General features: G+C 52.6%; 1 protein-coding gene across 2 annotated transcripts in view; it reads right to left on the bottom strand.

Annotated features, from left to right (window-relative positions):
• MYO5B (myosin VB) overlaps nucleotides 1–24,294 on the bottom strand; it is a 254,815-nt gene that overhangs the window by 31,358 nt on the left and 199,163 nt on the right. For both annotated transcript variants that reach the window (XM_037034115.1, XM_037034116.1), the window contains exons 21-25: nucleotides 23,721–23,960; nucleotides 17,322–17,555; nucleotides 3,680–3,764; nucleotides 2,289–2,437; nucleotides 1,261–1,380 (exon numbers count right to left, since the gene is read on the bottom strand). In XM_037034115.1, the coding sequence (XP_036890010.1) occupies nucleotides 1,261–1,380; nucleotides 2,289–2,437; nucleotides 3,680–3,764; nucleotides 17,322–17,555; nucleotides 23,721–23,960 (828 nt within the window). The remainder of the gene's footprint in view (nucleotides 1–1,260; nucleotides 1,381–2,288; nucleotides 2,438–3,679; nucleotides 3,765–17,321; nucleotides 17,556–23,720; nucleotides 23,961–24,294) is intronic.

The raw sequence follows: 24,294 nt of genomic DNA on the forward strand, positions 1-24,294 counted from the left end.
CCTTCCAGCATCCATCGCCCACATGTTTCCTTCAGATCCATGCCTGGGTTTGCCCTCAGAACACCCAGGGCCGTTACTGCTGCAACCCAGAGGCCCTGGAACAGGACGCAAGGACGGGAACGCAGGTGAGGGTGCGATTTGCCCCGACCAGCCTTTAAGGAGCACTTTGAGCTCAGCCAGGACCGTGCCTGCCACTCTGGCTTCCGAGGGAACAGAGTCCCACTGAGGGAAGTGCCACAGACACAGCACGTGGGTGGTGCATCCGGGCTTCTGACGGAAGCCTCCAGACCTGAGAGAGTGTGGTGGCGCTTCTTGAATGTTTGCTAAGTGCCCCTGAAGAGCAGCAGACCACAGGGGCTGCAAACAGAGCGTTCCCCCGAGGCCCCCCTCGTCCAGCCTTCGAGTCTTCTTCATTGCATTACTCACGGTCTCCTATCACTCTTTAGTTTTCTGCATAGCACTCTGCAGGGCCTGCAACTACACTACAAACGTCTTCCATCAACTGGCCAGACAAGCCGCACGAAGGCAGGGACCTTCCTGGGCTTGGTCCTCGAGTCTCTCCAGCCCCTCCCAGCACGCCCACAGGGACGTGCTCAGAACTCATGCGTTTTCATAACTGTCTCCCTTCCACATCTATCTTCCCGTGCTTCATAATGTTTTATATGCTTGTGATTGTCTTCTTTTCCAATGCCAGAGGAATAATTGTGTCTATGTACCTTTGACAAAACTGCATACAGGCTATAAAGTCCCCTGTGTAGTGCATTTGGCAGAGCTGCTAAGAGGCTATTACTGAGAAAACCACAGTCACTCAGTAAATATTTGTTGTCCTCTGAGCTTCATCCAGCTTCTGAGTCGTGGAAGAAAATGTTCTTTTGTATTTATTGACATCACTGTCTGCACTGGGACTCTAAACAGGGACAATAAATTCTATCTCTCGTAATGACTCAGCTGCTCCTTCTGAGGTCAGCCACTGCCTGTCTCGGCTGTCAGTTCTTAGCTTTGTAAGAGGAACCAGGGACCTCCCTTCTTCCTCCTGTTCTGGAGAGCAGGTGGGTGAGCAGTAAAGTACTGTTTTGCACGGCAAATGTTAACCCTGGAGCACAGTCTGTAAGTCCACGTGGCCCCTGTGGTCCCAGCATTGGGAAGGAGCCCCTGGGCACTCCAGGCTCCACCAGCAGACAAGGGAACCTCTGCGGGGGCTCCGACCCGGTAACCGCCACCCCCTCTATGCATGGCCAGCCCAGAGGCTGCCTCACTCACCTCCACCTGTTGGAGGGCATCCTCTGTGTCTCCGACCTCAGATGTGGAGATGGAGGGGTAATTGGAGTCCGATTCGAGGCTGCTCTGGTTTGACGGGTTCCGCCTGTGGCCTGGGGTTTGCTGTTTCAGGACAAAAAGGTGAAGAGTCATAATGAACTAAGGTCATATAAGAACGACTGCTCTTCAAAGAACAGCAGGCCCGAGAGTCGGACGTCATCCTCGTCTGTAAGGACGGGGTGCCTCTCAACGACACACGGATCCCTGACACTGGGGCCACTCGCTTATGCAGGCCCAGGGAAGAAGTCCGTACCTCCAGCCTTGACCTCCAGCCTCGCCCGACAGTGTGGACAGCCCTGTCGGGGGGCTCCCTCCAGAATGCCTGCCCCTTGGGGCCCCCACTTCAGCACCTGCACCCCACCAAGTGTTTAAGAAAACAGTAAGCCTGTTAGAGACAGAGGTTACCATTTACACCTTTCATCTAAAAATACCTTTGTGTTTCTTGTATCCGGTTTGGCTTTGAGACTAAAAACTGACCTTGGTGAGAGAATTTTCGATTTCTATGTTCCTTTTCAGTTTCTCTTCCCGGTTTCTGCGCAATTAACTTACTGGGTCTTGTTCGAATACCGGTTTTTGGAGGGAATGTTTATATGTGGTGAAAAGGCATGATAAACCCTGAAATGCGACAATGTTTCCATGAACATTGCATTTCATCAACGGCTAGTGCAGCTGAGATCCGAACGCCCCCTGCCGTTACTGTTGCACACCGGATGCCCCCAGAACAGGACACAAGAAAGAGAACACATCCGCTTGGGTGGGATTTTCCTTAATCTCCTGAGATCTTCGTAAACCCCCTAAATTGGGGCAGGAGCCGTCCTCGGGCATGACTACGGGGCCAGGCTGCTCCCTATGTGCCCCTGCAGGCCAGGCAGGGCCACCCTGGACAGTGACACAGATTTACTGAGCAGCGCGTTGGGCCCACAGCTGCCCCTGGGGCGGGTGCTGCAGGGCCGTGGGACCGCCCTCCTTGCCTTTAAGATGGTCATCTCGTCCCGAAGGTTGTCGTATCTCTGCTCCAACCGGGAATACTCCCTCACGAGGTTCTGGTACCGAGAACGCTCCTCCTCCAGCTCCTTCTTCATCAGGAGGTTCTCCCTGACAGAGTTCTGGGCGAATTCATCTGGGAAGCAAGCAGTCGAGGCCACACTTTCCCTTTCTGAATGGATTCCCCTCACAAGCACGGACGCATGCTCGTTGTTAACCTCTGGTTAAAAGGCTGCCCACGGCCACCCCGGCACAGACACGGATGAGTTTATCCAGCCTCCCACCCACTGCCCAGCAAAGGGAGGCTTGTTACTGCGGCTCAAGTCTTCGCAGCAGCAGGAAGCCGACCCTGCCCTTGGGGTGTGAGGGGGAGACGCAGGTGGCATGCGTGACAGCCCCCTCCTTTAATGCACTGGCCTCTCACCCCTCTTGTGACCACTGTCACTGCAACTCCTGGAAGAACCCAGGTTTTGTTCCAGAGTTTCTTCCCTAGTCCCGCTCTTTCCAGTTCTTGGAGTACAGGAAGATTAAAGGGGATTTGAGGAAATAACGCCAAAAGGTTAGGAAGGGCAGTAGGCAAAAAAATAACATGGATGGGCCTTTCTCCCCCGAAAACTTATTATTCATTCCATGGACTAAAACAACTTTTTAAGGGAGGTCAAAACGAGTTTGTGCACTCAGGTGCTTCAGTTCTCTTGTGGTCGAGGGGAGGAAGCTGAGGGTGGGGGGAGGGGCGTGGTTTGCTGGAGGCCACCCTGAGTCAGGTGAGAACTGGGACGTGGGGACCCCCACTGTTCCTCTGTGGTCAAGCAGGACATGGGGGTTGACAGCAACCCAGGGTCCGGGGGTGCTTGAGACAGGTGACCTGGACATGACCCATGACCCTGTCTTCAGCAAATACAAGCATGGGGCCCACTGGGGAGGAGAAGCCACAACGGGAACTATGGGTGCTAATGGTTCATTTACAAATGGCAGCGACATGGCTCCTGAGCGTGGGTCTGTCACATGCCCTGTGGGCAGTGCAGCATCGGAGCTCCCGAGCGTCCGCTGAGGGCTGCACCTCAGCGTCCGTCCTGCAGGTGAAGAGACTGAGGCCTACAGTTGTTCAGGGACTTGTTCAAGGCTGTGCGGCAGTGTGGGGAAGTCAGTCTTTGAGGGCTCGTCCCAACCCCAGATCCCACGCCTTCTGCTGCCCATTAACCGTGAGTCTCCCCGCGAGAACCCCGTGTTGCCACCGCAGGACGCCAAGATCACCCCCCTCTCTTGTGTCATTTTCCCCACCACAGCACCCTGACTGGCTGCACGCTTGCCGGGAACCTTTGGGGGGAAGTCGCCACGGCAAAGCGATCGAAACTCAGAAGGAAAGCTCCAGCCTCACCCTGCGTCCGGCACAGGATCTGGCGGTTGAGCTGCTCCTTCTCGTCTTTCAGGAGGGCGTTTTCTTGCTCTAGGTCGGCAACTCGCTGGAAGAGAACAGAGAATGTTTCCCATGTGAAGCTGGGCAACGGAACGGCTCCTCTTGTAGGGTTTGACTTTCAGCTGGTTATGTTTAAATGCTCTTTTTATTTAAGAAAATTGAATCGGTCAAAGCTGCTTTCATTTCAAGGGAAGCATGTATGCTGAAAGACAAACTCCACTAGACGAGCTCACCACGGGTCACGGCCTTCCAGGGCCCCCACGGGCCTCACGCAGAGTCTGCCCCTAGCTCCAGCGCCTTGTTTGAGAACCTATAACTGGCTTTCTTGCATTTGGTGGCTTGTCTTGGTAAATTCTGAGCCTTCAAATCCGAGGCTCAGGAAAGCCCAAAGCTCCTGAGGAAGAACCAGCCCTGGCCCCACCCCCTTGGCCTTGCCTGTCTTTCTGGCCCAGNGGTTCGCAGGCCCGCGCTCAATCCATTGAGCTACACCAGCCAGGGCTTTAAATGCTCTTTTTATTTAAGAAAATTGAATCGGTCAAAGCTGCTTTCATTTCAAGGGAAGCATGTATGCTGAAAGACCAACTCCACCAGACGAGCTCACCACGGGTCACGGCCTTCCAGGGCCCCCACGGGCCTCACGCAGAGTCTGCCCCCAGCTCCAGCGCCTTGTTTGAGAACCTATAACTGGCTTTCTTGCATTTGGTGGCTTGTCTTGGTAAATTCTGAGCCTTCAAATCCGAGGCTCAGGAAAGCCCAAAGCTCCTGAGGAAGAACCAGCCCTGGCCCCACCCCCTTGGCCTTGCCTGTCTTTCTGGCCCAGCACAGTTGGGGCTGGGGAGGGACAGAAGGCTGGCTGTGGACACTCGGCTGCCCGACCCAGTGTCTAGCTCCCAACCACAGCCCCAGAGGAAACCAGAGGTGACTGTTACTGCAAACAATGGCAGAAAAGAAGAGACTAAAGAGAAAGAGATACTAACAAAAAAATGTTCTGGTCTGTTTAGAGAAGGAATTAAGGCAGTGTGAGGCAAGGTTTTTAAAGAATAAAATTATTCTGCTATTCAATATTGGAGCCGATATCTGTATGGATATAGGAATGCAACAGTTCAGACACACTGTAAGAGAATGAGAAATTATCAGTTATACAGGAGGATGGGGAAGGGGTCCATTTTTCATAACACAGGGGCCGACCTGCCATGGGTCACCTTCACACTTTCTCCCGAAATTCCCTGAACTCATTTTACAGGAGGCCATCCAGGGACCTTCCCCACTGACGTCACATCCCGCCTTCGAGACACAGGTGAGGAAATAACCTTGTGCTGTAGAACCCGGGCAGGGAAAGGATGAGGAACGCATGCCTAGCGCCCCTCAATCCAGGCTTTCAGACTTGAGCCCCACTTTCCTGGAGGCTGCCCGAACCATCACAAGTCACCCCAGAAAGAACTCACATCATGAGCCCTGGGTGGTGTGGCTCAGTGGATTGAGCACTGGCCTGTGAACCAAAGGGTTGCCAGTTTGATTCCCAATCAGGGCACTATAAATAAAATTTAAAAAATCAATAAGGAGCTCACGTCATGAGTGTGGCCTAAAGCAGACAATGACCGAGCTGCACTGCCCCACGTCCCGGCTCTGCCTGGCTCCCTCCCGGGGCTGTTTTCTGCGTTAAACGAGACGATGTGTGTGGAAGGCCCGGATGCAGGTGCTGCGTGGAGCAGCTGATGGGTATAAGCAGCTGGGTCCACATCCCCTTCACTAGACACCCAGTGGGAACATACACTTTAAAATCATTCTATCACTTTGCAAGAACTTAAAAAAATTAATTTCTATTCTTCAACACAGAAGAGGAGAGAACACGTCCCAGTTCCTTCTGTGGGGCCACTAAGGTCCTGATACCAAGGCCAGACAAAGATATCCCAAGAATACCACAGACCATACTCTTGTGAGTATAGATGAAAAAAAATCCTTAACAAAACACTAACAAGTGTTTGGGATATAAATACTCAACAAACTAGGAACAGAAGGAACACACTCATCCTGATGAAGGGTGTGCACAAAACCACACAGCTAATACCACACTTCACGATGAAGGACTAAAAGCCTTCACCTCAGGATGAAGCCGAGAATGTCTGCTTTCACCAAACTATTCAACATTGCACTGGGGGTTCTAGCTGGGACCAGTGGAGAGGAAAAGGAAAAAAAAGGTATCCAGGTTGGAGAGGAAGAAGTAAAACTACACCCACAGCTGACAGGATCTGATGCACAGAAAATGCTAGGAAATCTACTTCAGAACTCTCAGAAGTAATACACGAGTTCAGGCTGCAGGGTACAAGATCGATACACAAAACGCAATCGTATCACTAGGAACTGCACTGAATAACATGAAAAAGAAATTAAGAAAACAATTCCATGCATAATGGCATCAAAAAGAAGAAAATAGCCCTGGCTGGTGTACCTCAGTGGATTGAGCATGGGCCTGCGAATCAAGGGATCGCGGTTCGATTCCCAGTCAGGGCACATGCCTGGGTTGCAGGCCAGTTCCCAGCAGGGGACTCACAGGAGGCAACCATACATTGATATTTCTCTCCTCTCCTTCCCTTCCCCTCTAAAGATAAATAAATAAAATCTTTAAAAAAGCAGCAGCAGAAGAAGAAAATATTTAGGAATAAAACTTAAAAGAAGTGAAAACCACAAAATGTAAGAAATTAAAGACCTAAATAAATGGAAAGACAGCTTGACTTAACAGGATGGGGGACTTAATATTAAGACATAACACTTCTCAAACTGATCTACAGATTCGATGTAACCCTTACCAAGACCCCAGTTGGTTTTGCTGCAGAAACTGACAAGCTGATCCTAATAACTGGATGGACTATCTACGGATCCGGAACTGGCAAAATCATCTTGGTAAAGAACAAACTGGATAGTTCACACCACTCATTCTAAAAGTTACGACAAAGCTGCAGTAGTAAGTCAGTGAGATACTAGATGAGGACAGACACACGGATCAATGGCAAGGATTAGAATCCAGAGACAAGGCTCACATTGTAATTCAATGAGAATAACCTTTCCAACAGCTGTGGCTGGGACGACTAGGTTTCCGCATACAGAATAATGACTTGGGGCTCCTACCTCATCCCACACACGAAAACGAATGTCAAATGTTCCACAGACCTGAAGGCAGGAGTTAAAACTATAAAACTCTTGGAAGGAAACACAGAAGCAAATCTCTGCGACCTGGGATCACGCAGCAGCTTCTCAGCTACAATGCCAAACACAAGTGACCAAAGAGGTACTAGTTAGAAGGGGCTTCACCAAAACAAAAAACTTCTGTGCCTCAAGGGGCATTATCAACAAAGTGAAAAGGTAACCCACGAAGTGGGAATAAATATTTTCAGATCATACATCTGATACGGGACATGTACTCCGAATACACAAAGAACACGTACAACTCAATGATTAAAAAGGCAAACCCCGGAAACAAAAATGGGAAAGGATTTGAACAGACATTTCTCCCAGGTGCTAATAAGCATATGCCAAGATGCTCAACACCATCAGACATTAGGGAAATGCACATCAAACCAGAGTGAGATACCACTTCACATGCACCANAGGACCTGGAGGAGGACCTGGAGGAGGAGGAGGACCTGGAGGAGGACCTGGAGGAGGAGGAGGACCTGGAGGAGGAGGACCTAGAGGAGGAGGAGGACCTGGAGGAGGACCTGGAGGAGGAGGAGGACCTGGAGGAGGACCTGGAGGAGGAGGAGGACCTGGAGGAGGACCTGGAGGAGGAGGAGGAGGAGGAGGAGGAGGACCTGGAGGAGGAGGACCTGGAGGAGGAAGACCTGGAGGAGGAGGAGAAGAAGAAGAAAATATTTAGGAATAAAACTTAGCAAAAGAAGTGAAAACCACAAAATGTAAGAAATTAAAGAAGTTCTAAATAAATGGAAAGACAGCTTGATTTAACAGGATGGGAGACTTAATATTAAGACATAACACTTCTCAAACTGATCTACAGATTCAATGTAACCCTTACCAAGACCCCAGTTGGTTTTGCTGCAGAAACTGACGAGTTGATCCTAATAACCGGATGGACTATCTAGGGATCCAGAACTGGCAAAATCATCTTGGTAAAGAACAAACTGGATAGTTCACACCACTCATTCTAAAAGTTACAACAAAGCTGCAGTAGTAAGTCAGTGAGATACTAGATGAGGACAGACACACGGATCAATGGCAAGGATTAGAATCCAGAAACAAGGCTCATGTTGTAATTCAGTGAGAATAACCTTTCCAACAGCTGTGGCTGGGATGACTAGGTTTCCACGTACAGAATAATGACGTGGGGCTCCTACGTCATCCCACACACGGAAACGAATGTCAAATGTTCCACAGACCTGAAGGCAGGAGTTAAAACTATAAAACTCTTGGAAGGAAACACAGAAGCAAATCTCTGCGACCTGGGATCACACAGCAGCTTCTCAGCTACAATGCCAAACACAAGTGACCAAAGAGGTACTAGTCAGAAGGGGCTTCACCAAAACAAAAAAACTCCTGTGCCTCAAGGGGCATTATCAACAAAGTGAAAAGGTAACCCACGAAGTGGGAATAAATATTTTCAGATCATACATCTGATACGGGACATGTACCCCGAATACACAAAGAACACGTACAGCTCAATGATTAAAAAGGCAAACCCCGGAAACAAAAATGGGAAAGGATTTGAACAGACATTTCTCCCAGGTGCTAATAAGCATATGCCAAGATGCTCAACACCATCAGACATTAGGGAAATGCACATCAAACCAGAGTGAGATACCACTTCACATGCACCAGGATGGCCACGCTAAAAACAGGCAGATCACAGGTGCCAGTGGGGGTGTGGAGAAAGGGGAGCCCTCGCTCGCTCGCTCACTGCTGGTGGGGGTGCGAACTGGTGCGGTCGCCGTGGAAGCCCGTGTGGCAGTGCCTCCAAAGGTGAAACAGTTACCACGCGACCCAGCAAGGTCATTCCTAGGTCTACGCCCAAAAGAAATGGAAATCTGTGGCCATAACAGCGTGGCAACTGTGGGGGGAGGGGAGTTTAAAGGGACTAAATGGTAATGGAAAACAAATAAAGATTATATATTTACAAATATCTATGTCCACACAAAAGCTCGTGCATAAATGTTTGTATCATCATTGTTCCAAATGCCCCCCCAAGTGGCAACAACACAATTGTCCATCAACCAATAAACTGATAAATAACATGTGATATACCCATATAATAAAACACTATTTAGCAATAAAATTAAGTACTGGCACATGCTACAAATGGATGACACTTGCCAAGTGGAAGAGGCCAGCCACCAAAGACGCATATGACATAATTCCAATTTGTGAAATATCCTAGGCAGAGTCAGAGGCAACAAACAGATTCGTGGTTGCCTAGGACAGGGGTGGGGTGCTGGGGGGGTATAGAGTTCCTTTTGGGAGGGGTGATAAAAATATTCTAAAATTTGACTGTGGTGATGGTTGCAGAACCCTGTGAATATGTGTATATTTTAAAAACCTTTCATTGTACACTTTAAATGGGTGACTGGTACGGTATGTGAATTACAACCAGCAAAGCTGTTAAAAAAGCACTGCGCAAATACACTGACCTACGAAGTGCAGTTCTCTGTGTGAGGTGAGGCAGAAGCTAGAGACGGGCAGTGAGACAGGCTCCCAGCTTCTGGTCTGAGCCACAAGCTTGCCCCCAGAGGGTGCTGAAGGACATGGTGAACGGCCTCCCCCTGGTTCGAGGCATCCGCTCTGGCCATCGTCAGTACGTTTTATGGTCTGCTCAGGGGAAGGGGAGGAGGGAGGACTCTCCTCAACCTGTGTCCAAACAACACCACCACCTACTAATGAGTGCGTGCAGGTGGCCGAGACCTGACAGTGACCTGCTGGGACTGCTGGAGACAAGGTGGAGAGGCGGCCATCCTGCTCCCAGGGGACCACCTGCACTCCCCTCGGAGAAACGCCTTCCAAACTCCGCCCGACCTTCTAGCAGCAAAGGCAAGAAGGGAGGCCCAAGGGATGCCCACTGAGGGGCAGAGGCCTTGGGGAGGCTGAATTTCAGCCGCTTATGTGTAAATGCCAGCTTCTTTCCTTTCCCCCTCCTTTCAAGTTAACTCACTTTCATAGAGATTTTTGTCTCTACAAATGTACACCAAGAGACCAGTTCCCCTCACCCTCAACATCATGTAGAGAGTCAGGAGAAAATTCCAACAGGCTGCAGTCCAGGAGCGAGGTCACTGCCCCCACGCCCCACAACTCGGAAGGCAGAGACCCCCACTTATGGAGCCATGGCCACCACTGCCCCCCAGCAGTCTGCAGGGAACCAGCTGTCCCAGGCTCCACCGAGAGAAACGTAGATGCACGCACACACGCACACACTCTCCCGCTGTCGGGGGCTGGCAAAAAGCTCCAAGCGCTTTCCAACTGCTTCACATTTCCAAGAGTCTTCAACCTCCAAAATATGGCTCAAAACTGTCTTCCAGGAAACTGTCCCTTCTCTGCTACACGACACCACAGCTCTGACCCATCTCAATTCAGCCAGACGTGGTCTCTCTCCTAGGCTCACCTGTAGCCAGACCACTGGGAGTCACAGAAATGACGCTCGGACCAGTGTGCGTAATTCAGACGCTGCTCCCGGCTGGGATCCACTGGCCTTATATCTTTCTACTCAGAAGACGGCCCTCATGTCAAGTAGAGGCTGCTCTGCATGTCACCTGGTGGGGCCGGGGAGGCCTGGCTTGGGGAGAGGCTGCGGGCGGGTGAGGAAGAATGGCCCACAGCCAGGTGCCGGCTCTGAGCGAGGGTCCTTGACCCCTGTGAGGGGACGAAGGGCTGCCCCGGGCCCTGAGCAGCCAGACAAGGGACACGTTCTGCCCCCGACAGGGCATCAAATCAGATAAGGCAGGTACAAAGTTGTTGCAAGTTACATGTACGATAAATTGTCTATTATAACTAACACCAATAGAAGTTTTGTGCCCGGAGGAATTCACACCTGGTTTGGCAGTGAGGGTGAGGGTGAGGAGACAACTCAGCGCTGAGAATGGTGCCATTTTATCATGGGAGCTGCCCCTCACTGAGCCTCCTTCCGGCCCCTGGGATGGCACGTTCATCCACCAGACACTTCCTGGCACACACTCTGAGCCTTGCCAAGGGCCAGCGGGATGCAAAATGAACAAGACTCACAGTAGCTCCCCTCAGAGCATGTCTGCCTAGCAGGGCCGAGGGGCAGGTGTGTAACAGGAAGGGAACTGGTATGGACGCCTGTGCAGCAGGTTTCTATCACGCAGGCTTCCTCAACCGGCAGCACTGCTTGCTGAATGACTCTCTGTTGGGGGAGGGGGGCTGATCCTGTTCCGAAGCCCCCGACACGGACCAGGAGACCACCCCGCCAGGTGTCACACCACCAGGTTCGCTGGAGGCGGCTGTGCTCCCCCCAGACAAAAACGGGGGCTGTCGCCATTTACAGTTGACGGAAACATCTAGACCACGTGACCCTGTTCACTCGGATAACTCTGGAGGCACACAAAACATAGGGACCTCACTGTGAGTGCACGTAATTCGCTGCTACCAGAGGCAGTTTGCTGCCCAATGACTTCACGGGGGCCCTCAAATTAGCTTAGCAAATCATCAAAATAGCCTGCACCTTCCTTTTCCAGATGTCACACCGGACTGCAAACAGCTAACAGGAACCCATGCCGTACGTGCCTCTGCAAATAACGCTGCGAGTGGGGCCTGAGGTGAACCTACAGATCGGGGGACAGGACTTCGGTCACCCTGGCCAGGAGCAAGGCCATCACCCCCGACTTCACTGACCATGGGAGGTGAGGGGGTGATTTCACAGCAGGTGGGGAAGCTCCGTGTGACCACCCAACTAGGACGTGGCCTCCCCCAACCAGCCTCTGATTACTCGGGTGGCTCGCAAAGCAGGTGGTCCTGAGCAGGCTTCCAGGATCCCTCACCGTCCTCATCACCTTCCTCTGAGCACCCAGCAGACAGTCATGTCCCTTGGAAGAGGAACACATCCTCTGACCGATACAGAGTAAATGCTGTTACCACTGGGCTGGACCTGAAACCTCCACCCCCATGAACTCAGCTCCACGTCACCCGACTTCACTGCAGCCACTTGCACCCTAACGCCTCCACGGGGACTGCCGTCTGGCAGAACCACGGCCAACGGCATGTGCCCGCTTGGGCCCTCCCCTCTCCCCTCCATCACCCTCCAGGGCTTTGAATCATGGAGGCTGGCCTCCCAGGGACTTGACTTTGCTACGCTAAGCCATACATCCAACTGGCATTGGGAGCTTTGTCTTCCTTTCCTGAACAGTTCTGGAGGGGATCCCAGTTCCTGTTCCTTAGGGGACAGTGGGAGGGACAGGCCCCACATCCTGGGAAGGAAGAGATTGCTTCCCCCACTACATCTCCCCAGATCCTGGCCGCCCCCCCACCCCACCTTCCCAGCCAGCCCGTGTGAGGACAGTTTGTTGGCAGACATGGCTGGTGACAAACCTCTGCAGTCAAATGGCCTCCTTTTTGTGAGTTGTCAAGGATGGAGGTGGCAGGGAAAGACACTTAACAAGTGCCAGATATGTCCCCTCAGCATGATAAATAACACCTCTGCTGGGTTTGGGGGGTTCCTGAACCCTCATTCAGCAGCCCCACTTTTTTTAGGTTGGGGGGTTCTTTTAACTTTGCAGGCAGCATTAACAGGAGTGTTTTCTCCTTCTAAAAGGTTACTTGGGACCAACCATCAGAGCCAATGCTGGGGTGAATCCTGTCACTGCCAGGCCGACACAGTCCCCGTGAGTTAAATGACACACGCGTCCCAGCTCTGTGCTCAAGAACTTCCCCTACCAGTTAACCTGTAGGGACACAAATGCACTCAGCAGCTCTGGGCTCTGCTTTTGTCTTGACCTATTTCCTTCCCCAAGTTTGGCATTTGCACTGTGAGCTTTTTGGCATTTGCACTGTGGCAAGGTTTCTGGTAAACGCCACGGAACACACGGCTGGAGGCTGACCATCAGGGAAGGGCTCATCGACCCACTGTCGTGCCTGCGTCCCTGGCCCTGGATGTCCCACCATGGCGCAGAAAGTTACAAGAGTCCCTGCCAGGGACAACACTTCTAATTCTGCAAAGTCCTGTGATGGGTCACTTGCCTCTTCTCTGAGAGTAAAGTAACTAAGCATGAATACTCTGCACACGGGGAAGTCACTTAGTCCACGAGAAATGGGGCGAAGAAGCAGAGGAGAGAGAAGGAGAGACAGGAGGTGGGAAGAGGACAGTGTGGAAACAAAGTCTGAACTCACCTGCGACCCAGGGCTGTGTTGGGTACCCACACAGTTAAAGAAGCAAAACCCAGGGTGGGGCACCCTCCCCGCTCTCAGGAATCATCTTTGGCTCAGGGAAGAGCCCAAAAGGAGAGGCGCCCGAGTGCAGAACCGGCCCAGCACCACGGTGCTGTTGTTATTCAGCAGCCGCTGTGAGAAGCACGGGGCTGGGGCGGGGACGGCGTCCAGGCAGAGTCAGGCGCAGCCCTGCTCCACGAAGTTATAGGCTGGTTGATGGGCAGCGTTGAGGGAGCTCTCGCGCTGCCAGGGCCCTGTGACGAATGTATTAAATACCTCTGAGGTAGGCACCGTCATCATTTGCTCGGAAGGAAGCTAAGGTTCCAAACATTGGAGAATTTGCCAAAGGCCACACGGCCAGGCAGGGGAACGGCTGGGCAAGGCCCTGGTAGTCCGGATCTGATGCCTTGGCTCCGAACTGCTGTGCCACGCTGCCCCTGACCTATCCGAAGGCCGACCTGGGAAGAACCTGGATGTCAACAGCCTATGGCCTCCAACAACTTGTTCCAGCAGCAAGAGCCCCAGGAAGGAGTTCAGGACGGAGGGAATCGGTGCGTGCTGCAGGGACGGAGGGCCTGAGAGGCTTCATTCTGCCAGCTTCACGGCCAACGCTGCCCTCAAGGTCAGGAGAGCCCCCTGGTCAGACCTTATCACCCCCACCCTCTCCTCACTCGCTCACCCCACCTCAGCCCAAGTGTCTCCTTGTTGGTCCCCAAACCCGCCCAGCCGACCCCCACCTGTTCAGGCCTTGCCCCTGCTGCTCCATTTGCTGCCTGCTCCCTAGAAATCCACACGGTTCGCCCCTCCCCTCACTCAGGCGTCTTCTCAGGGAGACTGACTCTGGCCATCAGNGGAAGGAGTTCAGGACGGAGGGAATCGGTGCGTGCTGCAGGGACGGAGGGCCTGAGAGGGTTCATTCTGCCAGCTTCACGGCCAACGCTGCCCTCAAGGTCAGGAGAGCCCCCTGGTCAGACCTCATCACCCCCACCCTCTCCTCACTCGCTCACCCCACCTCAGCCCAAGTGTCTCCTTGTCGGTCCCCAAACCCGCCCAGCCGACCCCCACCTGTTCAGGCCTTGCCCCTGCTGCTCCATTTGCTGCCTGCTCCCTAGAAATCCACACGGTTCGCCCCTCCCCTCACTCAGGCGTCTTCTCAGGGAGACTGACTCTGGCCATCAGACATGAAACCATACCTCCTCTGCCCCGAAAGGCCCTCCTCTCTCCCCTGTACTCTGTTTCATGTTTCCTTGTAGCACAAGGTGGGTAATTTGTACATAGGTCCTCTCTGTACTTTCCCCCACAGCCCACAACTATTTACAATCCGTAAGGATTGTAAAGTGTTTTGCAATTGTAAGGATTTTTAAAGTGTTTTGCCCTGGTGTGCAGCACAGTGTCTAACAAATACGGGCTCTCAGTAAGTGTCTGCGGAATGAAGGGCCATGACCTTCCACAATTTCTGCAATGACACACTGTCCTTCCATGGAAATGGAGGGAAGGGGCCCTCTTTCTAACAACCCTCAGCCTTCTTAGGAACCGTGACCCCGGAGCTGCGGAGAGCCCAGCTCAGTCTTTGCTGGCCCCAGGCATCAGCTCTGGGCCTTTTGGGGGAGGAGTTTGGGGGGCAGACTCAGCCATGCCACCGTGAGGGCCCCGCTCCCCGCCAGTCATACCTCCCTGCTGGAAAATCCCCAAACCTTCAGAGTGAACGGCCCAAGGTAACTGACTAGTGTGGCTGTGGCTCAGTCACCGGAGACACGACACGACACAGCCCCAACACCGCTGGTCTGGCCGCTCAGGGCCCGGGGCAGCCCTTCGCCCCTCACAGGGGTCAAGGACCCTCGCTCAGAGCCGGCACCTGGCTGTGGGCCGTTCTTCCTCACCCGCCCGCAGCCTCTCCCCAAGCCAGGCCTCCCTGGCCCCACCAGGTGACATGCAGAGCAGCCTCTGGATAACAAGCCATTGCACTTGGGAGCCACGTCCCTTTCATTAGGGACACAAAACAGCTCAGTGGCACAAGTCAGTCGGTCAGCACGGGGATCACCGATGGTGTTAAAAGAGAACAAAACACCCACGGCATTGGCACCCAGGCTGAGGGAGGGAGGCTGAAGGCCTAGGTGTGGACTGCTCTGGGGAGGGACCACAACAATGGGCTCTTCAGCAGAAAGGGTGTCCGCTAACTTACATGACTTGGTGGACACCAGGGGGCATGGCCTCCCACAGCCCAAGACCACGCAGCCACGTGGCCTGACAATGAACGCCAGGTGGTCAGCCCCATCTCCAGGATGCCGGTTCTCACACAGTGTTTGCCGACAGGCACATCGGACCCGTTAATTAAACATCTACCCGCAGTCTGCTCCCCCTCGGCTTTTCCTGTCTTGCCCATCTTGCCCCATGCAGAGCGGGCCCTGGACAAGCCTGAGTGGAAACCGATTGTCTGGCTGTTCGGCATTTGTTAAGACCAGACATGGTGCCTTCGATAAACAGCAAACCCTGACTAGCCACCGAAGACGAAAGGAGAAAAGAAAGCCAGCCTCCTCGCTTCCCCGCAGCCACCAGAATGAAAGGTTCTGGAGACCCCAGAGAAGGAATAAATCTGCTTCCACTCCTTTCTCTTCCTGGAAAGAGGCAGACACTGCAGTTAATGAATCATCTTATGCCCGTTTGTTCTCAGGTTGCCAGCCTGGGATTTGCTGATGTTCGAGGTCAGGGAAGGTGTTTTTCTGGTTCTGCCTCTGTATCTATTGTTCTATTGTTCACATTCTTGCAGTGCCCTTGAATTTCTTCTTCTTCTTCTTCTTCTTGTCAGTTCCAAACTCTCACTGTATTTAAGACCTAGCTCAACACACTCCTAGGAGACAGTAACGATTTTTTTTTTTAAGGAGAGGAGGAAGGTGTCTATTTCTCTGTTTTGCTCTGCTGAGGAAGACTTTTCTATAATAAACCTTAGGCCTCCTCGGATGGAAACTTAGGTATTTTAAAAGTGCTCTGAACCCTGGAAGGCTAGCTCAGTTGGTTAGAGCATTGTCCCAATATGCCAAGGTTGTGGGTTCAAGCTCCACCCAGGGCACATGCAAGAAGCAACCAGTAAGTGCATAAAATAAGTAGAGCAAAAAAATCAGTGTTTCTCTCTCTTCAATTTTAAAAAAATTAATAGTGATCTGAGACCCCAGTCACAGAGCCCAAGGAGCAGCAGGGAAGGAGGCTGGGGACTTGATGACTCAGGTGCTTTCTGTGAGTGGAGACAGGGGACCCTGTTTCGTGGATCTGCTGGGTCAACAGTCGGGCCACATGCCTCGCTTCACTGGCGCCCCCTATAGGGAACTCCTTGTTCTATTCCTCCCAGGGCCACCAGTCGCAAGTCTCTCCAGTTCTAACCTTGGCTTCTTCTCTCTGCCTTGGATTCCACTTTCTTATTTTTATTCACAATATCAGGAACATGATGGATATTGTTCCATGATGGATCAGGAACAATAATATCTTATTGTTATTCCAACATCAGGAATTTCAAACTCCTCCCTCCTCAGAGTCTCAACCTACTGAGGCCCTCCAGCCACAGCTGGATACAAAACAAGAGGGCAAGGTGTCACGAGGGCCACTGTAGGGACGTGGGAGAGAGCGGCACTGTCCAGACTCCGTGGGAGGCTCTCCAGTGGCCCACGGAACATCCCTGGTTTGAACGGCTAACTTGGGAAGGGAGAAGGACTGCTTGTTTCCTAACTTTCATGATGGAAGTGTGTGGGCCGAAGCCAGGAAGAGCAATCTTATGGGTAGAGAGTAAACCTACAGAGCACACCAACCGGAGTGGGTGAGTCAGGCCGAAACTATCAGCACTTAGGATAAAGCCCCAAGATCAAGAGCACTTGTCACGAACAGTGGTGTCCGGAGGTTGCCTGTAACCCCTGCAGGCGATGTCAGGACGAAAAGCCACCATATCTGTACCATCTCTCTTGTCAACAAAGATTCAGGCCACCAAGCTGACATGGTAGAAAATTCTAGGCTATAAGACACCCAAAGCCAGCCACAAGTGTACCCCTGCGGGGATGCTGAGTGTTCAGCTCATGGCAGGAGCTCAATGAATACCTGTGAGGGCAATTTACATCTAAACACAGAGAGACGGTCAGCATGAGGATGGTCAGCACGGGGACTTGAGTGCCAGGGAAGCTCTGAGAGGATGCCTTGCTGGCTCGCCTGCCGCCGAGCCGCCCCTCCCCTGGCCCCACTGTACCTTCCTCAGCTCATCGTTCTCCCTGGTGTGGGTGTCCTCCAGGATCTTGCGCTCTGAGTGGGCCTTCTGCAGCTCGGTCCGCAGGCTCTCGACCTCCTCCTGCAGCCTCGGGCTGCTGTCCTCACCTCGGCTCTGCTGGTAGTGGGCCAGCTCCTTCTTCAGCTTCTCCACCTCCATGGCGTGGGTGGAGGTGACTGTGGAAAGCTGCTCTGACAGGGTCTTGAACTCTTTGTTCTGCGGAGAGCAAACAGGGAGAGGGGAGAAGAGGTGGAGAGCAACGTTATCTGGCCAGGAAAAAACACAAAGGCAAGTTGGAAAAAAAAAAAGGGATGCTCAGGCTGGAATTAAACCCCACACTCACTGCATGCTGTGTGCTTTCCGGCATCTCCCTAACGCAACTCTGCTGTGGGCCAGGAGAAACGCAGGAAAACAAAGCCACCCATCCTGGTGCTTGAGGAGCAACTGCGAGCGGAGGCGGAGCTGGCAGCTGGCTGATGGCAGGCGGCTTTCTGTGCCCGGCTGGACAGACTTCATGCCTGGCAACAACGTAGCTGGCTTCCTGGGCCCGCAGCCTCTGCTTTCCCGAATTCCCTGTTCTGCCACCCTGGGCCCTCCTACCCTTGGCCTCACCGGCACAAAGAGCTGCAACCCAATCTCTGGCTCTGAGACAAAGGACCCCTTCAGCATCCCTCATCCAAGGAGGCCCCCACAGGGCTCCAGAATCTCTCTCACCACCTGTCAGCATGCCCTGGAGGGCTCTGACTCCAGAGACAAGGCCGAGTCTGACTGTGCCATCCCCCACAGACGGGGTGCCTGCTCATGTGCCTGCTTAGGCGATAGGTGTGTGAGAAGCATTCCCCCAAGGGCCTGGTGCAGGTGTGGGGGGACCTGGGAAGTGGATGGCAGATGAGCTCACGTGGATGAAGCACTGAGGACCCAGGGCCAGTGTCCAGTACCAGTGGACACATGGGCAAAACTGGTCCTGCAGTCTCTGAGAGCATCAGCTGCAAGTGGCCAGCGGGGAAAGTGCAGAGGGAAGCAGCGCTCTCCAAATAACCAATACGCAACAACAGGCACTGAAGACTGTTCGTCGCCAGTTTCTGTAGCAGCTCCAGGAAGAACAGAGCTCCTGGCTGAAACACCAATAACCTGGGGCATCAGGAATCAATTGTTAATTTACACCAGAAATTAAGCTCTAGGGAGAGCAGTGAGGAGCAAAAGGACAGCTGCTGGGTCCATAAAATGCCACACATGCCGTGGGACCTCAAGGCTGAGACCCCGCTGACCCGAGGGCAGCACCGCATCAGGGCTCCTGGTTAGGTGATCAGTGTGTGGGCTGGATTTCAGCCCCACTTGTCCGATGGCCAGTCACCCCGTACAGGGCACAGCTTGAAGAGCTGTAGGCAAGAGCCTCTGAGTGGTTCCCAACCAGTGGTCTGCAGAGAGGGGTGGGGCAAATCATTGCAAGACAGTCTGCAGCACAAAAAAATGACACACCCCACACACAGTGCTGGTACTTAGTGGGTGCTTGCTGTTGCGGCAGACACTGTGGTGCACACTAACGCATTCCCTCCTCTGAAAAACCCTATGTAGTAAGGCTGATTCATGGCCCCACTTCACAGCTGAGAAAACTGAGGCACAGAAGGCCAAAAGCTGACTTGTAACATATTATTTTTCAAATGCATATGAATGCTTTTGTGATCACACACATGAAAAAGTTTAACACACTTACTGTGTCCATACTAAGTGTACTCAATCAAACTGATTTAAAAGGCTATTGCCCTGGCTGGTGTGGCTCAGTGGATTGAGTGCCAGTCTATGAACCAAAGGGTTACCAGTCTGATTCCCAATCAGGGTTGTGGGCCAGGTCCCCAGTGCAGGGTGCATGAGAGGCAGCCACACATTGATGTTTTTCTCCCTCTCTCTCTCCCCCTTCCCCTCTAAAAGTAAATAAATAAGAGCTGTAAAAAATAAATAAATGAATAAATGGCTACTGACTGCTCTGGCCAGTGTGGCTCAGTTGGCGGAAGCATTGCCCCATACACTGGAAGGTTGAGGGTTTGATCCCCAACCCAGGGCACACACCTAGGCTATGGGTTTGGCCCCTGGTCAGGGTGTGTATGAGAGGCAACTGATTGACATTTATCTCTCACATCAATGCTTCCCTCCCTCTTTTGCCATCCCTTCTCTTCTCTCTAAAGTCAATAAGCACGTCCTTGGGTAAAGTTTTTTTTCTTATATATATATAAAAAGGCTACTAACTGAATTCACATGTTTGTGCCAATATTTTTCAGGTAAAACATAAATATAGTCTTATATTCATAAAGGCCTAAGAAACTTGACCTTTACTATGAAAAGGTCACAGGTGCCACTGAACTAGTCGCTCTACACGTTGTGCCTAAGCGAAGCTGCACTGGGAAAGCCGAGTTCACAGGTCAGAACATTTTGGCTGAAAAATGTCACAGCATGGCCTCAACCAAGGACACTGTAAACACTGTTCCTAGGAACTGTCACTGTCCCTTCCTGCTGAAGGGGATTGTGAAGCACGGGGCTTATTACATCACGTTACAAAAACACACAAGAAACCGTCAGCACCAAGGACAGCTCCAACCCTTCACTTTCTCTTCCAGCAACTGTCAAGGGACCTGTTTCCTCCTTTCCCTAGTGTCCTTGGAAGGACGTGCGGACTCTGTGTCTTTCTAGTTGGGTGCACAAAGCCTGCATATGAACTTTGGGCGCTAGCCTCACCCTGGTTTTATTTTTCAGTTTCCTCCCTTGCTGACTTCTTGATAATTTAAAAGCACCCCCCGCCTCGCAATCCACCCCGGGGGGTGGGGGGGGTGGGGGGGGTGGGGAGCTACTCCTCTCACCCCACCATGGTGTCAGTGCACTGCTGAGCTAGAAGTTACCGTAGAGATCTTAAGCGAACAACCCTCCCTCACCCCCCAGCCCCTGGAAGACTCAGGGTTCAATGGGAGGTTTGGCCCCAATCCCAAGCTGTCAGCTCTTTGCAAATATAACTCAGACAGAACTCAGGCCTCAATCCGGCTGGGAGCTCATCCACTCCATACTGCCTGACAAATGCTTGGAGGTGCCTTTGTCTGCGGCATCCCTGGCACACGTGTCTGCTCTCCCTCTGCTGGAGAGCCCTGTGTATCGGGGCCAGCCTGAGGCATTCCAGGCATCACTGAAAGAACAGAAACCCACTCATTTGCCAGTGGCGGCTCTGCTGCTGAGAGGCAGCTCTGATGCAAGAATCTCTGATAAGCTGGTACCACAGATCATATGGGCATATTCCACGGCAGAGTGCCCAGTGTGGCCCAGGACCCCAGGGCTCACCCCACTGCAAGGGGCCAGTCAGTCTGAGCCTTACACTGTCTGCACTAGTCAGAGGTGGCAGAATACACTCTGGAACTACAGTGCCAAGGCGTGCTGCTTACTAGCTGTGTAACCTTGGCCAGACTAGTTAACCTCTCTGTGCCTCAGTTTAAAATGTGAATAATATTGGTATTATTTCATAGGGCTATGGTGAGGGTTAAATAAGTTCCTATGTGAATTTGAGAATAGTGAATGGCACACAGTCAGGCAACATGGGGAGGGGTGCAAGAAAGCAAGATCGGATGCACCCTCCCTGCCTCCTCTGACCATACCCTGCTCCCAGGGCCCTTGCCCTGGGTGGGTAACACCTGCCACCATTCACAGATGCTTGCCAAGCAGGAAGCCAAAGAAAGGCAAAAGCTCTTTTTAAAAATAGCCTTTTAAATCTGCTTCTCTCTGATGTTCAAGCACGTGAATTGTAAAATACCAGACCTATTTTTAACCTCTTGAGTCAGCTTCGGAAATCAGCAAAGCCAATGCCAGCCCTGACGGGCTGAGGTGGCCGGGCAGTACCCAGGGCACTGGGCAAGGTACAGCCGTGCCCACAAAGCCTTCTTGTCTTTTCTTTGCTCAGAAGGTAACTGGCAAAATTGGACTCCCCAGATATCTTTTCTGGTCAAATGTCAACAGCCACAGTAGTGATAATAAAAAGCTTGGACACCATTGTGCTGGCATTTTTCAAACGTCCAGTCCCAGAGACCAGATCTCTCCCTTTCTACTCCTGTCCCTCTGAGCGGGTGGCCCTTCTCCCCTGACCCTGCACATTGCCACAGGCAGGCACCGAGTGTCTTTACCCTACACTCAGCTGTCTGCCTTGCTTCCCCACTAAGGAGCCGTGCCAACCTGGACATTCTGCAAAACTCACGTAGAGAAGAAAACCTCCGGGGTGATTGTCTCGTGTCAGAAATTTTTTTTTGCAAGAGCAGAGGAGTAGGAACACGGCACTGCCATCTCTGCACTGCTTTGGGGCTCTCGTTCTGGGCAGATGGCTCTGGTATGAAACGAATCACTTATTTTCTTGGTCTACTGGGGTCAGGAGAAACCTAAAAAATGCTTAGCATAGAATAGATACAATAAAACCAAGTGACCTCCCAGGCAATGCCTGGTGGCCCCAGTGCTAACTCACCCTCTTTCTTCACTCGCCCACGTCATGCACATTTGGTGCACACTCTCCCTCTCTGTCCACAAGCCCTCTGGGAGCTGCAGGGGCCTGCTCCTGTGGTCATCCTAACACCATGCATGAGCCAAGTAACACTGAGTGAACTCCCTTCCGACTCTGGGAGCTCAGCCAAGCAACGGCACTGGAAAGGACTGAAACTTACAAATGCTTGGGATTGAAACATTAGCATCGCCCTACTCAAGGCAGTGGGGTCAGACAGACCTGGGCTGGAATGCTGGTTCTAGACCTTTCTAACTCTCTGACCTTGGCAAGGTACCCGATGTCCCTGGTCTACAATGTCCTCCTCTGTAAAATGACCTCGCAAAACTGTGTAAAGATCAAATGAGAGGGAACATGAAACGCCTATCACAGGGCCTGGTGATAGGAGAAAGGTCAGGGTAGTGGGGGCCCCACTGGGGTACAGCCGCTCCCTCACAATATAGCACCCAGTGCGTGTCGGAGTCGTCCCTGTTCACTGAGCCCACCAGAGCACCAAAGTTGTTCTAAAGAGAAGGAAGACTGGCCCTTGGGCCACCACACAGTGGGTGCCTCGTCTTTCCAACCTGGCGGGGGTGCTGGGTGTCCCAGGTCTGTCTCCAATCCCTCCTGGCACCTCGTACAGCACCCCACCCTTGCAGGGACTTGATCAGTAACTTGTCACTCATGTGAGTCACTGACACAGGAAGCTGGCCAGAGAAGGAAGACAACGGAAAGCACTTAAACGCAGTATCAACAGTAACCATTTCCTGAGTTTCCTGCAGCATGGCGGGCTCTTTGGCAAAGTCCACTCACTTATACCTCCTACAGCCCCATTTTACAGACCAGGAAACTGAGGCTTGGAGTGGTTAGATCAGGCACGCAACTTCTGAATGGCAGCGCTGAGATCAAACTGGACTCTAATTCCAAAGCATGTGCTCTTGCCACGACACCACACAATACCACACAACGCCACACCACACAACAACAGAGGGCCAGAAGACCAAAGTGGTGAGTAGACAGGCTCTGGAGCCAGACAGCTGGGGCTCAAATGGTGGCCCCACCACTGTTACCTGTATGACTTGAGGAAGTCACTTGCCCTCTCAGTTTTCTCACTGTTACAAAGCAGCAGGATAATACTATTTGTGTCACTGTTGTAAGAGTTAAGAGAATTAGACAGACAGAGCATAGGACAGAGCATGGCTGGCAGTGAACCCTCCACAAACACCAGCCACAGCTCCCACATCAAGCTGCCTTGACAAGGGAGGGAGAGCGTGACTTCAGGCTAATGGATTCCCTTCCTCTTGCTGCTCTGACAAATTACCGCTGAGCCAGTGGCCTGAAACAATACACATCCATGACCCTACACTTCTGGAGGTCAGGCATCTAATGGGTCAGCGAGGCAGAGCCCCTCCTGGAGGCTCTACGGGAGGACCCCTCTCGTGGCCTTCTCCGGTTGCTATGGGCTGTGTACATTCCCTGATCAGGACCCACATCACTCCCACCCCCAGGCCTGTCCTCACTTCTCCTTCTCGGACTCTGACCTTCCTGCCTCTCTGACGAGCGCACCTGTGAAAATGCTGGGCCCACTCACTCCAGGGTTTCCTCCCCATCTCCAGGTCCTTGACTCAATCACATCTGCAAAGTGCCTTTTGCCCTGTAAGGTACCATATTCAGAGGCTTTGGGGATTAGGATGTGGGCATCTTTGGGGCTGTTATTCTGCCTGCCATAGTCGGTAGCCCTCGCTGCCGAGCAGGGACACCCTGAGGACACGCGCACTCTCTTGGGCCTGTGGCCTGTGAAGTTCCCAGAGGAAGCAGTGGGCCTCTCTCAAACACGGAGCAGCCCGCAGCGCCCAGCCCCTGGGGGGGGATCCTGACCCCACCTGGTCGTCGATCTTCCGCTGCAGCTGCACCACTTTGTTCTCCATGCCCACGTTGAGGCGTTTCAGGTGCTCTGCTGAGCGAGCCTCAATCTTGAGGGCCTTCAGCTCCTGCTTGGCCTTGAGCCTCCGGAAAGCGCACTGGATGACAATGGCCGCGCCCCGCAGCCGCTGGAAGCGCTGGCGTGCCATCCAGCCCCGAGTGTGCTTCTGGATGATAGTGGCCTTGTGCTCCCGGAGGACCTGGCAGGGGACAAGCACACACCTGGTGAGTCTGCACTGCAGGACGGGAGCAAGAGAGGCTCATGCACTGCCCAGGGGAGGTGACGGCCATGGTCAGCTAAGCTTTAGGAGATACAGAGAGGATCTGCCCCCCTGAAATGTAAGGCTTTGATGGTCACTGGCTTTAAGAACAAGTCTTCCCAAGTTCTGCAGCCTGCATGCCTGCAGGGAGTCAGGTGTCAAACCCTTGTTCTGTTTTTTTAACTTTCTCTTTTATCAGTTAGCAAACCATAGTCTAAAATCCTCAAAGTTGAAGGGGCCTGAAGATTTTCCGGCCAGCACCGCCCCATTCACC

This window comes from Sturnira hondurensis, unplaced genomic scaffold, assembly GCF_014824575.4.
Source record: "Sturnira hondurensis isolate 20B ecotype Veracruz unplaced genomic scaffold, ASM1482457v3 Scaffold0001872, whole genome shotgun sequence".
NCBI classification, from domain to species: domain Eukaryota; kingdom Metazoa; phylum Chordata; class Mammalia; order Chiroptera; family Phyllostomidae; genus Sturnira; species Sturnira hondurensis.